This window comes from Simochromis diagramma, unplaced genomic scaffold (genome assembly GCF_900408965.1).
Source record: "Simochromis diagramma unplaced genomic scaffold, fSimDia1.1 OVJJ01000131.1, whole genome shotgun sequence".
Classification (NCBI taxonomy): Eukaryota; Metazoa; Chordata; class Actinopteri; order Cichliformes; family Cichlidae; genus Simochromis; species Simochromis diagramma.
In genome coordinates, this window is record NW_024387200.1 from 6,657,137 (window position 1) to 6,676,581 (window position 19,445).

At 40.2% G+C, this 19,445-nt stretch overlaps 1 protein-coding gene across 12 annotated transcripts in view; it reads right to left on the reverse strand.

The window, feature by feature from the left end:
* The window catches only part of gpat2 (glycerol-3-phosphate acyltransferase 2, mitochondrial), a 168,480-nt gene that overhangs the window by 37,996 nt on the left and 111,039 nt on the right, over positions 1–19,445 (reverse strand). For 8 of the 12 annotated variants that reach the window (XM_040050513.1, XM_040050508.1, XM_040050515.1 and 5 more), the window contains 3 exons: positions 4,405–4,511; positions 382–492; positions 78–148 (listed from right to left, as the gene is read on the reverse strand). In XM_040050513.1, coding sequence (XP_039906447.1) covers positions 78–148; positions 382–492; positions 4,405–4,479 — 257 coding nt within the window. In that variant the 5' untranslated portion in view covers positions 4,480–4,511. Of the gene's footprint in view, positions 1–77; positions 149–381; positions 493–4,404; positions 4,512–9,037; positions 9,122–19,445 lie in introns of those variants that run through there. The other 4 variants (XM_040050517.1, XM_040050516.1, XM_040050518.1 and 1 more) reach the window with 2 other exon arrangements.

The window sequence follows — 19,445 nt, forward strand, 5'->3', positions numbered from 1 at the left end:
AAATGAGCATGAGTGAGAGCGCTGGGACCAAATAAATTTGTGTGGCTTTGCCCGAATGTGGTGGATTCTCATACTACCTGGTTTGTGTCTCATTGACACTCAGCAGGTTGTGGAAACCAAGGGAATAGTTTTGTCCAAGCTTCTTGCTCTAAGCAATGACAAAAACAGATAAAGATAGATGACCTGAATGTCAACATCAACCACGAATGGGCTGTGTGGGGCACAATCCAATTTACTGTATAAAAAAAGGCTATAGCTGAAGGATACTATGTGAATGGGGATAGCTACAAGAGGATCTTTATACTCACAACCTTTGCGTGCCATATAAAGTCAGCATTTTTCTCTCAGTGAAAGAGATCCATAATTACTCTGCACACTCACCAGACTGTCTGGGGTGCACTGGTGGCAGCACTGGCCCACAACTGGCCTGAACTTCCCCAAACAAGGAGGCACAGTTTTCATCATTTTCCTGATCTTTAATCCACATGACAGCTGGGAAGAAACACAAAACAGACAACACAAACAGGATGTCACATGCAGAAAAACCACAACCACATCCACTTTTTGAAATAACACTCAACTGCCATGATATTACGTACATAAAGCTAAAACTAATGTTTCTTATCTTATTTGACTTTAATTTGTTGCACCCTGATGTCTTTTGAGCTTGTGAATTTTTTTCTGTCTCTTTGATTGGTTTAACTCTGAATTCATATCGGCACGCCATTACTAGCAGTGCAGTAAATATTAATACAGTTCCCATGTGAGCCCCTGTATCAGACGCTCCCTGTGCAAATCAAACAAACAGCTCATGTGCTCAACAAGCCAGGCTGTGTACTGTATACTAATCAACCACACTACAGGCCTCCCCGAGCAAGCTGACTGCTGGTCAGGTGTTCAAATATTTGCAGTACAGTACAATAAAACACGCCAACTGACTGATTATCATGCTCGATGTGTTGTGTTGATCAGGATTCAGAGTGATCGCCTGGCTTTGGAAAAAAAAAGATCTAATCAATCTCCGAAGATCAATGACACTTTCTCCAAGTTGAATGATGATGGATTCCAGAAAAGAGAGCAGCTGACTGGCAGATAAGGTTAATTTAAAGACAAAACCTTATGATCATGAAAGTTTGGATCGAACTATCAATAATTTAAAGGGCCATACTCGTTCAGGGGAAAAGTACAAAGAAAAGAGGTAGACCAAAAAAATGAGAGGCATGCAGATTATCAGGCTAAACCTGTGTGTAAATAAGCTGGCCCAGCTCGATGACCAGAGTTACGCACTTATGTCTGCTCATTCCAAGGAGAAGGTAGAAATGCTTCGATCTGGATCTGATGCCCATGATATGTCATTAATTTTCTGGATTATTATTTTGTAGTTCTGTTCTTCTGCTATAGCAAGGTAAGACTGTACCACCATGATAAAAGACACCAATAATGAAAAGATAGCAGAGAATTTAATACAATAGGTCAATAGGTCACTGCAAGCAAGCCAGCATTTAACTGGTAGAAAAGGCAAGTTTAAAAAGATATGTTTTTAGCCGTGATTTAAAAGAATGAATAGAATCAGACGCCCGGATGCCAATCGGGAGATTGTTCCACAGATTGTTCCACAGCTCCGGTGCAACTAGAGCAAACGATCGATCACCTCTAGATTTCAGTCGAGATCTGGGCTGAACCAACAGTAACTGTGAGGATGACCTTAAAGCCCTAGCAGGAGCATATGGGTTTAAAAGTTCCTTAAGATAGCTTGGTGCAGTGTTATTGGTAATTTTAAAAGTAAACAACAAAATTTTAAATTGAATACGATATTTGACAGGCAACCAGTGCAGATCAGCAAGGACAGGAGTAATGTGGGCAAAGAGTGTTGTACATAACAAGAGATGAATGAAAGTCCCGGATCCAGACAGGAAGGGGATTTTACATTGTGCTGGCACGGTTTGTGCTATGTGATCACCACTTTCCTGGTGAGGAATTTTGTTTTTTAATGTATGTGAGTGGACTTATTGGGCATGACATCACTTTAAAGTTTTAGCTCATTTCAGTTTTGCTGAAAGTTTCAAGGCCTTGAAACTTGCTCAATATAGTAAAAGCTACATAAAAGGAACACGTGTGCATTGGATTTGATTAGAGTCACTTAATTTTGTTGTAATTTTGTGAGTTTTAATGGAGTTTTAAAATCATGGGGTGATCTATGAATCCCTCCTGGTGGTGCATTCAGATGCTGCTGTGAAGTCTGATCACAGAGCTATTCAGCTGCCACAAAGCTTTGCATTCATAAGCTGTGGTGTTTGGAAACTCGACAGGGAATAGAAATAATTAAAGTAGTGATGCTTTCAAAACAAAATCTTTCAATGTACCATCAGAGTCATGCAATAAGGAGGGCAAAAAAAAAAAGTTTATTCGGCTTCTACATATCAGGGGGAATTTTCTCTATTTGTGCATTATTATATCCTGAAAACTTAAAAATCAACTCACAAAAATGAAAACATTAGACTGTTGTTTACCTATTTAAGGAAGTTATACAAAGATATTTATGAGGCAAAAAGTGTGTGAAACAGCTCAGTGTTTTCTGTCACCCCGCTGTGTAACAAAAACTGCAGCTGCATTTTTCCAGTGACTTTGGGTTAGATCTGCATGCTAACTTGAAAGAACTTCTGTTCTTCCACAACAGCTTTTTTTAGATTAAGGTGAGTACTGATTTGGTCATCCCAAAATATTTTCTTTACTTTCTCAGGGGCTCTTAGGGGATAAAATCATGCCAGCAAAATGCATCCAAGACCAGAACAGATTCTAACCCTGGTCATCTGTATCCTGCATAGATTCTGCTTTATCAGCTTTTAAAAATACAGCTAAAAGTCTAAAAGCTATGTCGCGTTTTCCGAAGCTGTTCAGTGGGCCAGATTGTCGTCTTTGGCGGGCTGATGTTGGACACTACTGATTTAGAGCCATAGAGATATTTCAGCGCCAAGAGCCCGACTCGCCTTTGCTGTTCACTTTGGCAGCTCAATACTTGTTGTCAAAATTGTAAAATTTAAATTTTAAAAGATCTGTAAGACTTGAGGAGAGTTTTCTACGGCTAAACTCATGATTTGTTTGAGCTGAGCAACAATCCTGCTTGCTTACTTCGTCTTTAGCAGAAAACCCCAAACTCTTACTATGCAACATGAAATCTGTCTGAGTTGGCCCGCCAAGTCCACCTACACAGCTAGGAGCTGGCACACAGGTACATCTTAGGCCCCTGAAGGGTTATATCAAGATCAGATAGTTTGACGTCATTGTGTTGCCTGGCAACCACCAACCAATGCGCTAAAAATGACCCATTTGTAGCATTTATGCGCCCAGAATCCTAAAAACACCTTATAAAAATATTATAAAAGTATTGTTTTCATTTCAATAGCAACATTCATATCCACAAAGTCGAAGGACGCACGACAGAGCACTGTGAAAAACTCTTGACTTTCTGAGATAATTTTACATTTCACCCTGCCACTCTAGCCAATCAGATTGGCAACAGCTTTTCTTTCTTTCTAATATGACAATGACCCCAAACAAAATGCCAATGCAGTAAAAGCATACCTAGATAGAAAAACACAAACTATGAGTCATGGATTGGCCTCTCCAAGGCCCAAATCTCAACATTATTAAAGAAGTGTGCGATCATCTTTATACAGACAGGAACAAAAGGCAGCCAGCATCCAAAAAAAGAGCTTTGGATGTTCTTCGAGAAGCCCGGAGAATTATTCCTGAAGACTACTTGAAGAAATTACAAGAGAGCTTGCCTAAGAAAGTTCAGGCTTTGTTGAAGAATAAATATGGTCATACCAAATATAGATTATATTAGATATATATTTTGTGTGACTTAAAAACATTCAAAATGACACCTGTAGAAATCGGCATTTCTGGAAATCTATAGGGAACAAATTAGTAGCAAATACTGCGACTAAATGTATCCTTTTCAAACCACTGCTTTTAATTTCTCTGTACAGATAATACATACTACGAAGTTTAAATCCTTTTTGAATGCTTGTTAACGATTTCCTCTTCCTCTCAGTCTTTATGCCGATCTACGCTAATCGCTACAGCTAATCCACCTGAATACCTAACACAAAAAGTCAGATGTGAAAATGGTACAGTATAGACGTCCTCATTTCAGTGCAATGGAATACATAGGCATATTTACCATAACGTCAGTATTCCTTTAAAAATTATATTCATTTGTTGACGGGCATGTATGACTCACTGATGCATCACATCCACTGATTTGCCACATCAAACAGAATTAAACACAAGGGGCCACGCATGTTCTCTCGTGATTGTGAAGAACAAAGCTTTTGAGATTAGTGCCCGTGGAGTAAGTGGGAGATGACAGTGAGAGAGAGACATGCAGGCAGTTCTTACAGCGGGTCTATTCTGCTGAATTGGAAGTGGAAGGACTGTGTCTTTGTTTATCCCATCATTCTTCTCCTGCTCCATGGTGAGGCCCCTGCTGATTTACAACCACAACCCTAAAAAAACAGAGAGAGATTGGGTAGGAAAAAAAAAAAAAGAGTATGAGGAGTCATGTCAAAAATGCTGCATTCTGATGTTATGTTGGATTATACTGTAATGGTATGCTTGTGATCACATGTAAATGTTTTTAGTGCTTTTTGGAATAATTTGAAGGCATTTCATAGGGCTCAGAGAAAGACTTCCACCTTGCGATTTAAGATAACAAACACTCATCCACACACAATCTCAGCTTCCTTCTTGATAGTATCTCCCAATGCCCTTAGCTACAATTTCACCCACCTAACAAACCCTTTTGCCCTGCACCATCACAAATTCTCTCAAATTCTTCAACACTCCTTTCATTCTTTTCAAATTAAGGGATATCAGCCTCTTGCTGCTAGTATCACTGAATTGGTCTCCTATTGCTTCCTCTTATTGTACTTCTAGTGGCAAACTTCACTTTAAAAGTTTTCTGCTTACTTCTATATGCAAGTAGGAATCAAACAAGGACAGAACTGCCATTAAGAGGTTAGAGATGTTGAAGAACTCGAGGCTGTCCTTGCTCAGCAACACACAGGTGGAGCTGCACGAATGCTCACTAGTAGGTTATAAATCATTAAAAGCAGGGAACATAGCCATCAGCTGAAAAACAGCTCTTATGTAACTGATGCTGGTCCCTTGCCCACTCTGAACCGTAGTAATGAGTGTTGGCAACATAGGTCACAGTGTAATACAATCTAGCTTAAACAGGTTATCTAATTGATAGCACTGGCTGTGGTGGAGCTCAAGTGAGTAATCATCTGAAATTAAGGTAGATTTAATTCAGATTAATTCAAGTTCACACTCTCCAAAGGGAGAGCTACGCAAGCATAAAAGCCACCATCCTGAGAGAGATTACCTTTGGTTTGTATAAGGCTTTTGATTCTACTATAAAAGGGTGAAGACGTGTGCTGCTGCCTTCAAATAAACCTTTTTCTTTGGCTACATCAACGCGATTCAGGAGTCTCATTAGGCACAAAGAAAGACTCTTCCTTTGCATCTCTGTCTTTCACTGTGTTGATCCCATTCTGCCCTATTAACTTTGCTAATTAAAACTTAAGCCCTCCCCATGGGAAGACGCTCCATTTCAACTGGCTCAAGTTCCCACATTCATTACCAACTCCTGTGGGAAATGGCAGACATTGATAAGAGCTTCCCAGGGCTCTGTAGTGTTTCACAGGTGCGGCAGGTGATGAAAGAGACAAGGCAGCAAAATGGGAGTAAAGAGTGTAAAACTGTAAATTACACAGGCAGAGAAACAGCAAAGTCTCTAATGGGGTTATATAATCCACTCAAGGGAATACAAGACCACATGGAAACAGCTAGAGACAGCAGTATGCCAAGGCCAGGTCAATGTAACACTGCAAACAAGATTTTAATTTTCTATGTGCCATCTTACCAGTCAACATACAGTACAGAAATTAATGCAGTCGTGTAAAAACATTCACTTCAACATTGAGATCTGGGCCACAGGTACCTCCTTAGAGCACTCATATTTATTCTTGCTTGACTCTTCCACTCGTTAAAACTTAACTGATCAATTATAGTATTTAATTAATATGCTGTAGTTTGCCAATGTGACAGTTCAGATCTAAGTGGGCCCATGATGAGAAATAATTAAGAATTAATAAGATTAAAAATCAGAAGCCATTAAAAGATGCCAGGACAGATTAGAGTGAGGATCATTTTAGAGCAGCAGTCAAAGGGATGTCAGCTGGTGCATTCATGTCTAGGGTAGGGTTAACCAGGAGTTAATAGCAGAGGCTTTAAAGGGGGTGTTATTGCTTTTTTCCTGCTAAATATTTTTTATTCTTGGACTATTAGAGTAGCTTTACATGATTTAAAGTTGCAAATTAGAGTTGCACCCATTGGCATCGGTCAACTACATTGCAAAGTACTGATTTTTGCAGCTTCCAATTTTCTTTCCAAGATTTATAAATGACACCAAAATCAACTTTTATTCAATGCTAATTATTTTTTTCATATTTTAATGAAATGAAATTAATAAACTTTACAATTTCCTCCAAACCTTAGTAAGTTACAGGTTTCTCCTCTTACATAAACAACTGAATATACTGTATTTTGCTGCTGGAAGGAGGAACAAATAATTCTCTGAAAACAGGTTCCCCACCTTTACTTGACATTTTCTATCTTCCTAAACAGAAGAAGGTGGAACAGATTTAGATAACAAAACAAATGTCAGTTATTTTGATTATTTTATTTATGTTTGTGACGAGACAATAGGACACCAACCCTTTACTCATTTTTCATTCATCTCCCTAATTTTCCTCATAAAATGCTTTTGATCCTTTGCTCATACCAAGGCTGCTGGCTCTAGCTTAAGCCACTTAACCTTTATTTGTTTCTATAAAAAATTCAGGTTCAGCTGAGTGAGGGTGATTTAACTTTCTGATTAGATTTGTTGTTATAAACATTTTCATGGTGGTCCCCTCAGTGTTTACTTTGGACTTACTCACAGCGAAGAGCTTCCTTGCTGACAACATGTCAGTGTGTGGTTGTCAGCATTTGTCTGCGCCACTGTGGGGCATGCATCACAGATGCATGAAATGGACTGGTGCATAATTAGACATACGCAAAGCTGACCAGACCGAGAACATTAAACATTAGCTGGTCAGTTGGCCCATCGGTATTAAAAATAAATAAATAAAAATCTTTATTTGTTTTATATGTACTGCTCCTTGGTGCAACCCCTCAAATGTTCTCTTGCACGTCCTATTTAAGAAACTGAAAAAGAACTTCCTCACACCCCGAGTGGGTACCAGCTGTGCACTGCTAGAGCAACAAAACGAACCTTCAGCAGGCCACTGGTGTGAATGTCTTTGACCAAACAATCAAAAATAAACTTCTTGAGGTTGGCCTGAGGGACCTATCCGGTGCTTGCTGTCTGGCATTGTGAATCCCAACTGGAATTTGCTGCAGAATTCCAGAATACCACAACATGTGACAGACGTGAAAATGTCTGGAGAACATTATAATGCGTGTAACATCACTCAGCATGACCGGTTTGATGGCGGATCAATGATGGTTTGGGGAGGCACAAACTCTACGCTGGGAATTGGAACCCAGGCCATTAAGTATCAGGTAGAAAATCCCATATCCCATCTGTTGTCTGATTAGGAGCAGGCCCCGACATTGTCAGGCATTCATTCAAACACAGGGAACACACTAACTACTGAGTACCATTTTAAGATCCTGCAATGAAATTCTAGCAAAAGTCTTTTTTTCCTCTCTTTGATTTTCTGGTTGTCTATCAATTTAGTTCTTTCATCAAAGAATATGTTATCCTAGTTTCTAACACCTCACTCAGTCCATATCAAGATGGATATTGAGCCTGACTTTTTTCACATTGAGATTGATGATTTCAAAGTGTTCCTTTAATTTTTTAAGCAGCGTACACATATGCTACAATAATTACAATAATAACAGCTCATCTATCTGAAAAGGAGCTGCACACAGAGAAGATAACAGAATACATTTGTTTAAAATTCATCCTCCACACCTCCTAGAACAATTCAACTCTGAAATGAAACTCTTCAGATAGGGTTAAGATAGGCAGCACCAAAAAATCATTTTAGATGATGGGAGAAACTGTAACTCCAGGGAAAAACACAAGAAAGTGTTCCCTAGATAGGTAAAAACCCATGACCCTTTTGTTGTGTATCAGAAATCAATGAGCTACACTGCTGTCCATGAGGGACGCAGGAAGAGTTTCTCCTTAAATCTCTATGCAGGTATCATTTGGATTTTCTGCAAAAGCTTGAAAAGATAAACTGTAAATTTTCTATTAAACCACGGCAATGTCAAAGCAGCAGAGGAATCACACAGAAATGAACCGCATGTTTCTGCCAGAACAGCTTAAAGAACTTAAACTGAAATACACAAGGACAACATTAACACTCTTAATCTGACAAATGGAAAGGTTACTCTGAATGCTGTCAGAGCGCATTACGTATACTGAATTTAGCTGAACACCGCACTGATGGCAAAAAAGGATTGCATTTCACTGATAGCTAAATAATCAACAAGATTATAGTAGCTAACAATAACCTTAAAAAGTAACAATTACAGCATCACCTCAAACACAGAATTTGTAAAAAACTCACCTCTTGCAGTAGAAACTTGTTTACCGTGTTTGTTTTGAATGCTGTCACAGCTGAAATCCCCACAGCATACAAATTAGCTTTACAAGCCCCTCTACCCTGCAACAGTCCTTGTAATGCTGAACACTAACGTCATCAAGACGCACTTTTGCAGCTGTAACCGGCACTGGTAGCTAATTAGCCTAATAACCTGTCTATCAAATATCAAAGGTAACGCCCAGAAAATAGCAACATTTCACATTTGGATATTTTTCTGTCAGTGGTAGTCTTTAGAGCCAGGATTTCCTTCTGCAAACAAAAATAACTATGTTGTATACACACCATGTGAACAATTCAGACAGCAACGAATTATTGTAAGCTTGCGTCAAAACGGCAACATATACCTGGAAGTGGTGTCATTTGAATTACACTGAACAGGCAGCTGATCTACTGGGATTTTCCTGCACAACCATCTCTTTATGGAGAATGGATATTTTCTCTTTTTCAGACCAGTGAGCAGCAGTTCTCTGGGCAATGTAAGATGTCAGAAGAGTAGGGATGGGTATTGATAAGATTTTCACGATTCAGATTCCATTTTCGATTCTGTTTAACGATTCGATTCTTTAACGATTCGATTCTTTATCGATTCTCTTATCGATTCTTATTTTTTAAAAAGGAGAACACTAAGTTCGATTAACTTAGAACTTTGTTTTATATCTTTTCTTTGAACAAGATAAAAATTTAGGAGTAACATGGCCTTACAAACCCAGCAGTGAGATCTTAAGAGATCCAGCCTACGGCTCTTCAATGGGTGTCACAGGGTCCCCAGGAAAATAAATTGTAAATGTAAAATAATAAAATAAATATTCTTCTGTAGCAATAACAAAGTATAACATAAATTATTCTGTAGCAATTACACAAGAATATCCAGTAATGTCCCTGCCTACAATTAAACACATCCACTTACTGAAAATAGGGGGCATCTGCTGTGGCAAATGGGTGCAAGCCTTTACCACAAACTTAGTCACTGCTCGGTGACATTCGTCTATCCTGGCCTGAAAGGAGACGCTACTGGTAGACTGCAGCGAGAACTGCCAGCATCTGAGCCAGACTGTCTGTCTCTCTCATCATGGTCACCTAAATGCACAGTAATAGCAGGTTTTGTAATAAGGCAGATCGCGCTAACATAATATGCACTGTTAGTTGATTATTTACCTGCCGCATTAACGGGAGATGACGTGCAAACGTTACCGCCGCTGCTCGGTTGAGATTCACGAGTCCGGAGCGGAATTAAAAACACAACATTCATTTAAGGTTATCGCGTGTTTTGTGAGTAAATGCTTTTGCATATTCGTAGTGTTTCATCTACTTTGCAAGTTGTCCTGTTGTTCTCGTAAAGTATAATCAAACTTTTGAGCGTTTGCTGCCAGGTAAATGACGCTCCGCAACGTGGTGACGTCATTCGGGGCGACTGGAATCGATAAGGGAATCGTTTGCAAAAATGGGAAACAATTCCAAGGAATTGAAACAGTGGGAACCGGTTCTCAACAAGAACCGGTTTTCGATACCCATCCCTACAGAAGAGAATAATCAGACTGCGTGGAAGTGGATGGAAAGGAGGAAGACAATAACTTAAACAACAACCTGTTATAACGAAGCTATGCAGAAGAGAATCTCTGAATGTACAACAGGTCGAACTTGCCAGCCAAATGAGCGACAGCAGCAGAAGACCACACTGGGTACCACTCCAGTCTGCCTCCACAGTCATCAGATATCAGTCCAATAAAGCACCATAGGGATGTGATAGAATGTTAGATTCACATTATGGACGTGCAGCAAACAAATGTGCACTGTGTGATGCTGTCATGTCAACATGGACTAAAAGCTGTGAATGCCTTGTTGAATCTATGCCCCTATCACACTGGGGATTCACTGGTGAAAATGAGATGTTACAGAGTGCCGATGTAATAAAACAGCATCAATATGAGCCAAAATGATTGTGGGCATGAGTAGTTATTAAATTATGTTGCCATTGTGACTCCTTCATGAAACCACTCATATGGGCTAGAGTCCTCACAAACCAAAAAACTGAGAAGCTTGTTGTGTATTTGTCCAGAGCCGTTCGATAAATCAGGCTGAAATGATCAAAACAAAGACCAAAATGTCCATTTGTGAAATCTGACTGGGCTTCAAACAACTAAGTATTATAAAAAAAAAAACACTGACAACATGAAGCAAGTGGGTCTCAGGATAAAGGTTTCTCAATTTCGAGGGAGCGATTGAGGTGGCTACCAATTAAAGAACAGGATACAGGTAATTGTTATACAACAGATGAGTAAATACATTTGAGTTACCTAGGCAACCAGAGCCTAAAATGTCCACTAGTGACCAAAGCGATGTGCGATGTGTGTGGATACAGCTTCAGGCTCTGAAGTCCATGCAAATTTGTTACGTATAAAACTGGAGAGTGATAAACAAATATCTCTTCTCAGCCTCCAGGTGGATGCAGGTGGTGGAGAGCAGCACTGACGTGTCAGAGGCAGAGATGAGAAAGTCTGCAGGTTAAATTGACTACCAAATTGCGAGGGTGTGTTTGATAAATGACATGAGCAGAGTGAGCCACGAGAGTATTTATGATGCAGGCTTTGCCAGTGCATGTAAAGTGGGATTTTTGTCAGTGAGCAGAACTACTCTCAGCTGATCCCTTATTCACAAGGGGTCACCACAGCAGGTAGCCTCACATGTTTGATTTGGGAATTTAACACCAGACGCCCTCCTTGTTTCAACCTGCAAGGGATTTGCGTCTCCTCCTAGAACTGAACCAGGGATGTTTTGCTTGTTAGGCAAATGTGTGGAAACTACTACACATCAAGCCAGAAGAAAATATTAAGGATTTTCATCAGTAAGCATCACTGTACACTGTAGCGGAGCTGCAGATTAATAACTGAAAATTGGGGTTATCACAGAGAACTTCCAGAAACAAATGCCTGACAGCTTATTTCTCAGTCCCTGGTCATTGAGGATGCTAGGATATTATGAAACTGTCATTAATACTCCAGAAGCAACACCTTTTTCTAAAAGGTAACAGTATAAGTATCTAATTTCATACAGCTTGCAACTTTAAAAGATTTGCCTTATGTTAAGTCAGCTAAGGCCCCTGTGCCACACAGGAGTTGGCAACTACCCATTCCTATTGTTACGAACTTGCATTTCATGTGTTTGTTTTGTGCAGTTAATGTATTTGTTTATGTTAATTCGGCTATGCCAGGGCCCTGCTCCGATTGGTGCGTGGATATACAGCCCGACGAGACTGGTTCCAGCTGGAGGACCCGCCCATTAAAGGAGGCTGGAGTGCCACGGCGAGGGAGGCTCTCTCGTCTCTCGCGTCTCTCCTCACAACCCAGCAGTATACCTGTGGCAGCCGCTGGCTGCAGTGCTGTTTTGAAAGTTGCGGAAGTGGAGTGGGTAGGGGTGAGCTGCCGTTTCTTTTGATCACCAGTTTTCTCCTGTTTTAAATTAGTTACAGAGGTCAGACTCTGTCTTTATTTTTGACTTTATTTTGGTAAGGTCAGGGGCGCGGGATTTGTTTAGATTTGTTTTGTTTATTATTTTGGCTTTGGCTCACCCTGAAGTGTTGACACTCCCGTTTTGTTGTCCCTAGACTCGACTTCTTACCACTTTGTAAATAAATCACATTATAAAGAAAGGATTTGTTTCCTGTTGCTGCTTGGGTCTTGGGGGTGGGGGTGTGGGGGGTAAACATGAATTGGGGGCTCGTGACTGCTGAGTGACTGCTAGCAATTGCTGTGAAACTGATTGGTACAGAAACTGTCAACAAGCTTAGATACCGCCCAACAACCCTATGGCAACCCCCAGTAACTAGGGAAAATGCATATTCCCTGAGTGGTTGAGTGTAGTAATCGATTAAAACCAGAGCAATCACAAGCTTATCTTGCGTCACCAAAAATTATTTTGCCCGCAGCTGTTTGAAATCACCAAATTTCATTCACTTTCTATGGTGATCTGGTGTGGACACACCTTAGCATGCGATGGTCAAGACAGACAAACTATTATTTGGACAATAAACCAAACCGTGCATATCACAACAAAAATGCATTGCATGTCTCAAAACTAGTGCTAGAGGGGTTCTGCATATTAAAGAAATAAGACATGGAAAAAATATGGATAAGCTATGTAAAATATACACGCAAATATCTGTACAATATATATACACATATCTTAACGTTTTTTTTTTTTTTTTCATTTAAACAAATACAAGCATGGCTTCAGTGTGGATTGAATATCCCAATAGGGTGGAATTTTCTGGAAACAAATATATTTGTCATACTTTCTTTTATCTATAATGCAATGATCGGGGACCATTCTTAATTTCGTTGTTCTCGTGACAATGACAATAAAGTTTCTGATTCTGATAACAATCCCGACTTGGAAATGTCTCATCAAATTCCACAATCCTTCATACAGAAACCCCATAAACTGCTGCAGAGTTTCATTGTTATGCTGTCTTGAATGGGATGGACCCCCCCGCAACAATGGCCAATTACTTTGTTCCAGTATTTGGTGTGAAATAATCTATAGACAATATGTGACTATAATAACTGTGACAAATGTTTGCAGCAGACAGACACTGAGCCCTCCTGTTATAAAGAAAATTCAATTTGAGCAAGGTTCTATTAAGGAAAGCACAAGTTTAAAAATCCAGTGCTGCATAATGTACTTAGTGATAACATTACCCGCATGCCTTTGACATGTATAAGCCTTCTTCAACAAACCACCAGGGAGCTGGGATTCTGCTGAGCAGGCAGATAGATTACGCAGCTGGGACAGCATTGTGATAGTCTTGTATTTACAGTCTACAAGAAACCCAGGCTGTCCAAAAAAGAATGCTAATATGGTAAATATACACAACTATTCAATCGAAGGTGTGAGCTGTCTCACTGCTTCACTGCGCACACACACACACACAGAAAATCAATCTGTGAATCAGTAGCTCTGCGTCATGGAGCCAGAGAGCATCATCGATTTCCCAGAACAAGAGGAATTCTATAACTTTACACTGTGCTCTCTTTCCACCTACAGCCACACTGTTTTCACTTTAACGATATAGTGCATGTAGGTAATCTTTACAGAAACATTCTGACAGCTATCAATCAACTAAAACTGTTTAATCATAGTTGTGTGTCTGTAACTAATAGCACTAAAGCTGGATTAGTTATGACCTTTTTTCACATTTGTTCATCTAAGTCAGAATTCGAACATGTGGTATAATTTACAATATATTAGTGCAAGAATTACTCCCAAAATTAATTTAGAAAACCACATAATCCACTTTTTATGGGAAGATTAGCTCCTCCACACCCTTATCATATACAAAGACAGCTCCTAAATGTGTGACAAAGGCTTTAAATGTGCTGTATCAAACAGCAGCTTTTCAAAAAATTTCACACAATTATTTGTTATCTTGTACTTGTCAATCAATTACCTATCTTTTGCCAGCATGGAAATCTTTTCATCTTGTGTGATTCACTGAGCGCTATAGATGAGGTCTTTTTAAAAAAATTATTTTTATTTTTAAAAAAGTACATTAGCAACTTCTGCATTTTCCAAATAAGAGAACTAAACTTTACAACAATCAGTGCAGCTCGATTGGAAATTCTGCACTGCAAAAATAACTTGAAAATTTTAATTTGCTACCGTTTAGCCAATTACTTTTGTTTAGCAGTGTGACTTCTACACATCAATCAAATCAAACCTCACAGATGATTTCAAATAAAAATAAAAAAATCCAGTTTTCAGTTGATAATCAAATTGTGCAGCATGTAGTAGGATACGCAGCAGCAGACATCAACATTTTCATTTTAAATACTTTAAAATGTAACATGTGGGAAACGTTCAATTATAAAATATATGAAACATGATCTCAGATACACTGACCGCAACACTAATGTGATGCATCAGATAATTCTCTTTTTATGGGAAGACTAGCTCCTCGGCAGCCTTATCATAGAGAAAGACGGCTCCTAAATGTGTAACAAAGGCTTCAATTCTGCCGTAATTAACAAAAGCTACAGTTTTGTTAGTTACTGGCTAATACCAGTCAACAAGGTAAATATGGGCAGGTAAAGCTGCTGATAATTTGGTGCATCTGCTGGTGCTTATTACTCACATTTATTTTATTTTATTTTATTGTAGCACAAAGCTACTAATTCATAAGCAGCAGGTGGCATTTTGTCTGGAAAACACTTTTAGTGAGAATTATGCTATTCGTGGTTTGAAACAAAGCCACTCCTCCGTATGAAGTCTGGTATCATTTGATTATCAATTCAACTTTCTGCAACATCACCGTGAGGTATAATTAATCACAACAACTTGTGTTGTTGCTTTGGAACATCCTGCCAACTGGGAATTTGCACATACTAACATTAAGGAAGATAAATTAGTTAAACTGCTGTGCTAGGCACATGAGGCGTAGATAAAATGAACTACACGATCCAAGGCCACTAAAAAGACTAATGACTAGTATATAAAGTAATACTACCTCAAAGATTCTATTCTTCTTTCGGATGCTCCATTTAGGCATCACTACAGCGGATCATCCACCCACATCTCACCGCAGCATCCTCCTCTATCACACCAACCGTCTTGCATGTGCTCCTTCACCTTCTCTAAGGTCTTCCCTCTTGCCTGGCAGCTCAATATTAAATATCCTTTAAACAATATAGTCACCATCCTCTGCATGTGTCCAAAACACTTAAGCCTTGCCTCTCTCTAACTCTGTCTCCATACTACTCAACTCAGCTGTCCTCTAATATGATTTTCCAGTCATGTCCACCCCGGTCACTTCTAATGACAATCTTAACATCTTCAGCTCTGGCTTCTCTTTTGGCAATGTTTCCAAACGATACCTAATAGCAGGTCTCACTGCTATCTCGTATACCTTCCCCTGTCACTCTTGCTGCTATTCCTCCTGTGAAAAATCATTCCTGTCACTCATCTTGATCCACTCCACCCTGCCCACACTCTCTTCTTTACCTCTCTTTTGCCCTGTTTGTTGTTTAGGATGGTTGACTCTAGGTATTTAACTCATCCACCTTCACTACCTCTGCTCCATGCACGCTTTCCACTCATCTACCTCTGTATTCTATCTTGCTTCTACGGACCTTCATTCGTTTGCTCTCTGGAGCACACCTCCACCTCTCCAGGCTCTCTTCCACCTGCTCTCTACTCTCACTACAGACTGTGAACATCATAGTCCACAGAGACACATGCCTAACTTCATCTGTTAACCTGTCCATCACCACTGCAAACAAGAAGGCGCCCAGTGGATCCCTGATATAATCCTCTCTCAGATTACCTCTCTCCTCTCTTGGCACATGACCATATGCTTTCTCTAGATCCACAAGTGATCAAATTTACCTCATTATAGCTAAGCAAAAATTAAAGCTGGATAGCCCTTTTTAATGAAGACATTCTGATGTGTTACTGTTTGACAAGTATTTATGTAATAATAACACATATAGGACTGGTACGAGTGTAAATAACAAAATAAAAGCATGCCATCACACTGTCACTGCTTGAATTGAACAAAGCCACATGTGCCTGTGTTCTTGCTACAGATGGAAAGAGAAAAAGTCTATTATGAAAAATACCCATTGCCACTGACACGTGAGCTGATAATTTGGGTACAGTTTCAAAGACAATTTAATCACCGGAATATCGCCGATGGTGAAATGATATTTTTCTTGCCTTTGAATGACCCCACTCGACAGGCCCAGGCAGAATGATAAAAAAGACGTGTGAGAGGCGAAATAAGAACAAATTGCTGTGACTTTTGATGTTCTTTCATAAAAACAACATTAAAGCATGCACAAAACTGTACAAGATATGACTGAGGGAAAACAGGAGGGGGGAGGAAGATAGGCTTGGAAAAACAGAGATCAGATTGTTTTCGACTAAAAGGATTTGATGATAATTACACTGATCAACGTGTTTTTGACTAATAGGATCTGATGATAATTATATGGATCACTGAGCTGTTTCTAACAGATACTGTCAGATAAAAAGGTTTCCACTTCGCAGTGGATTCACAAAAAAGGAGTACTAATTACACGTCAGATACCCGTCATCTCTCTCTGTTCACACCTTCACATTTTCCCCTATATCATACCTTTAAACAGCTTTTCATTGCTCCCTGACAGCCATGCAGTTTAATTAACTACAGTGGAGTATGAGACACCTGGGCAGACGTGCAAGGTGGGAAAAGACTGAGGCAGACTAAGAGGCCAGATACCTGCAAGCATTCCTCATCCTATTCTTAAAACATGCAGATTCAAGTCTGGGGCCATATTAACCCCTCTGCTCTCAAAAACGTTCAAAATTTGTGTAAATAAAAAAAAGAAAAACTTCAAAAACAGAGATTAGGAGACATCTTCTTTAAACATCATACTGCAACCTGATTTCTTATGCAACTGGCCTGCCTGGTAATTGATTCGTGAACTGAAGACTTGACAGCTTTTATGCAATAATTGAGAACTAACTGTGTAAAATGTGTTGATGCAAAGTCAAACATGAGAAGTCTTTAGTGGCTGCACTGATAATGAACAATGTAAGCTTGTTTGATCAACACCAACTGCCTGATAACACCCACTTCATATTAAGTTTACATTAACTTCAAACAAACACCCAGAGTTGCCCTGCTTCTATTGCAACAACAGACCACACAATGTGTGGTGAAAATAAGAAAGGAAGAACACAGTGTGTATGCCTATGAACCCTATGGTACTGTGAGGACAAATCCCTCAGCAGCTATAAATATCTCACAAGAGGCAGTCACTGAGGCAGGAACACTGAGTGACCATGTTACTTCCACACAGAAACAGAAAGCAAAGGACAGATTCATAATGAGAGGGACCCACTGAAGTCACATTTTTAACTTCTCCAACATAAGTAATTTTCTTGAGCGATTTTGCTGCTTGACCTTCTGCATTACAGAGAGACGTACAGCATGGTGGATTAAAATAGTGACAAGCAGCGCACTTCTTTGAGCTCTTTTAAAACTCATCACAGCTGTGAATAATTTGAGTTTAAGGGCAGCTACGATAGCACTGAGCTCCACCACATTTTAGCATGGAGCAGTAACTCAGTGACAACTAAATATTGAAAACAAACCTTGTTTTTGCATATATCAGTAAAACAAAACCCAAACAAATATTATAATTATCTAGACTGAGAACACACAGAAGGCCATCAGCTACGCGGAGGAACATGGAAATCGAGCAGCGGCGAGAGAATTTAAGATTAACGAATCGATGGTTCGCAAATGGAGGAAGCTGGAAAACAAGCTCCGGCAGGTCAAGAAAAGGCAGCTGAGTTTCCGCGGACATAAGGCGAGGTGGCTCGAGTTGGAGGAAAGACTCGAGCGGTGGATCATCGAGCAAAGAGCGAGCGGGAGAAGCGTTTCGACGGTCACCATTCGGCTAAAAGCAGTTTCACTAGCTTGAAGAGATGAACATTGAACATTTCCAAGGAGGTCCGTCTTGGTGCTTTCGTTTTATGAAACGGTGCCATTTTTCCATCCGGACCAGGACTATGGTAGCGCAGCAACTTCCAGCGGATTATAAGGAAAAGCTGGCCATCTTCCGCTCCTACTGCAGCAAACACATCGGCGACAAAAACATCCAGCCCAGCCACATCACAAACATGGACGAGGTCCCGCTCACTTTTGACATCCCGGTGAGTCACACTGTGGAGAAGAAGGGGACCAGCACGGTAGCGATACGCACAACGGGGTATGAAAAGTCTTCTTTTACTGTTGTGCTTGGCTGCCATGCTAATGGACAGAAACTGCCGCCTATGGTGATTTTTAAGCGAAAGACTTTGCCTAAAGAGAAGTTTCCAGCAGAAATCATCATTAAGGCAAATGAAAAGGGCTGGATGGATGAGGAAATGATGAAAGACTGGCTGAGGGAGGTGTATGTAAGGAGACCAGGTGGTTTTTTCCACGCATCACCATCGCTGTTGATCTGTGACTGTATGCGTGCCCATCTCACAGCCGATGTGAAAAAACTTGTGAAGCAAATGAACTGTGAGCTTGCTGTCATTCCGGGAGGCCTGACAAAGGAACTCCAACCGCTGGACATCGGTGTGAACCGCCCATTCAAAGTAAGGCTGCGAGCGGCCTGGGAGCGATGGATGACCGGTGGAGACCACAGTTTCACTAAGAGTGGAAGGCAGCGCCGGGCGAGTTACGCCACAATTTGCCAATGGATTGTAGATGCTTGGGCTAACATGTCTGCTGGCACTGTTGTTCGAGCTTTCGCAAAAGCCGGCATCGTTTCCGAGGAGCCGCACGGCACGGAAAGTGACTCTGACGGTGAAGAAAGTGAACCTGGCATGTTTGATGGAGATTTAGCGCAGCTGTTCAATTCAGACACAGAGGATGAGGACTTCGATGGGTTTGATTGATGATAAAAATGTGAGTACCAAACTCAGTTTTGCTCCTGCTTTATTTTTAAATATGCACACTTGTATGCTTGTGTGTTGTTGATGATGACGATTACCGGCAATAGGAATGTGAGTAAGGTACCGAATTCAGGTTTGCTCCCGCTTTATTTTTAAATACGCATACGGTACTTGTATGCGCCCTATGGTCCAGTGCGCCTTATGTGTGTGTTAAATACAGTAAGGGCACACATAACTGAGACTGCGCCTTTTAGCACAGTGCGCCTTATGGTCGTGAAAATACGGTAGTTGTGGAGGAATATTAGTTTCAAATCTATGAAACTATCTTTG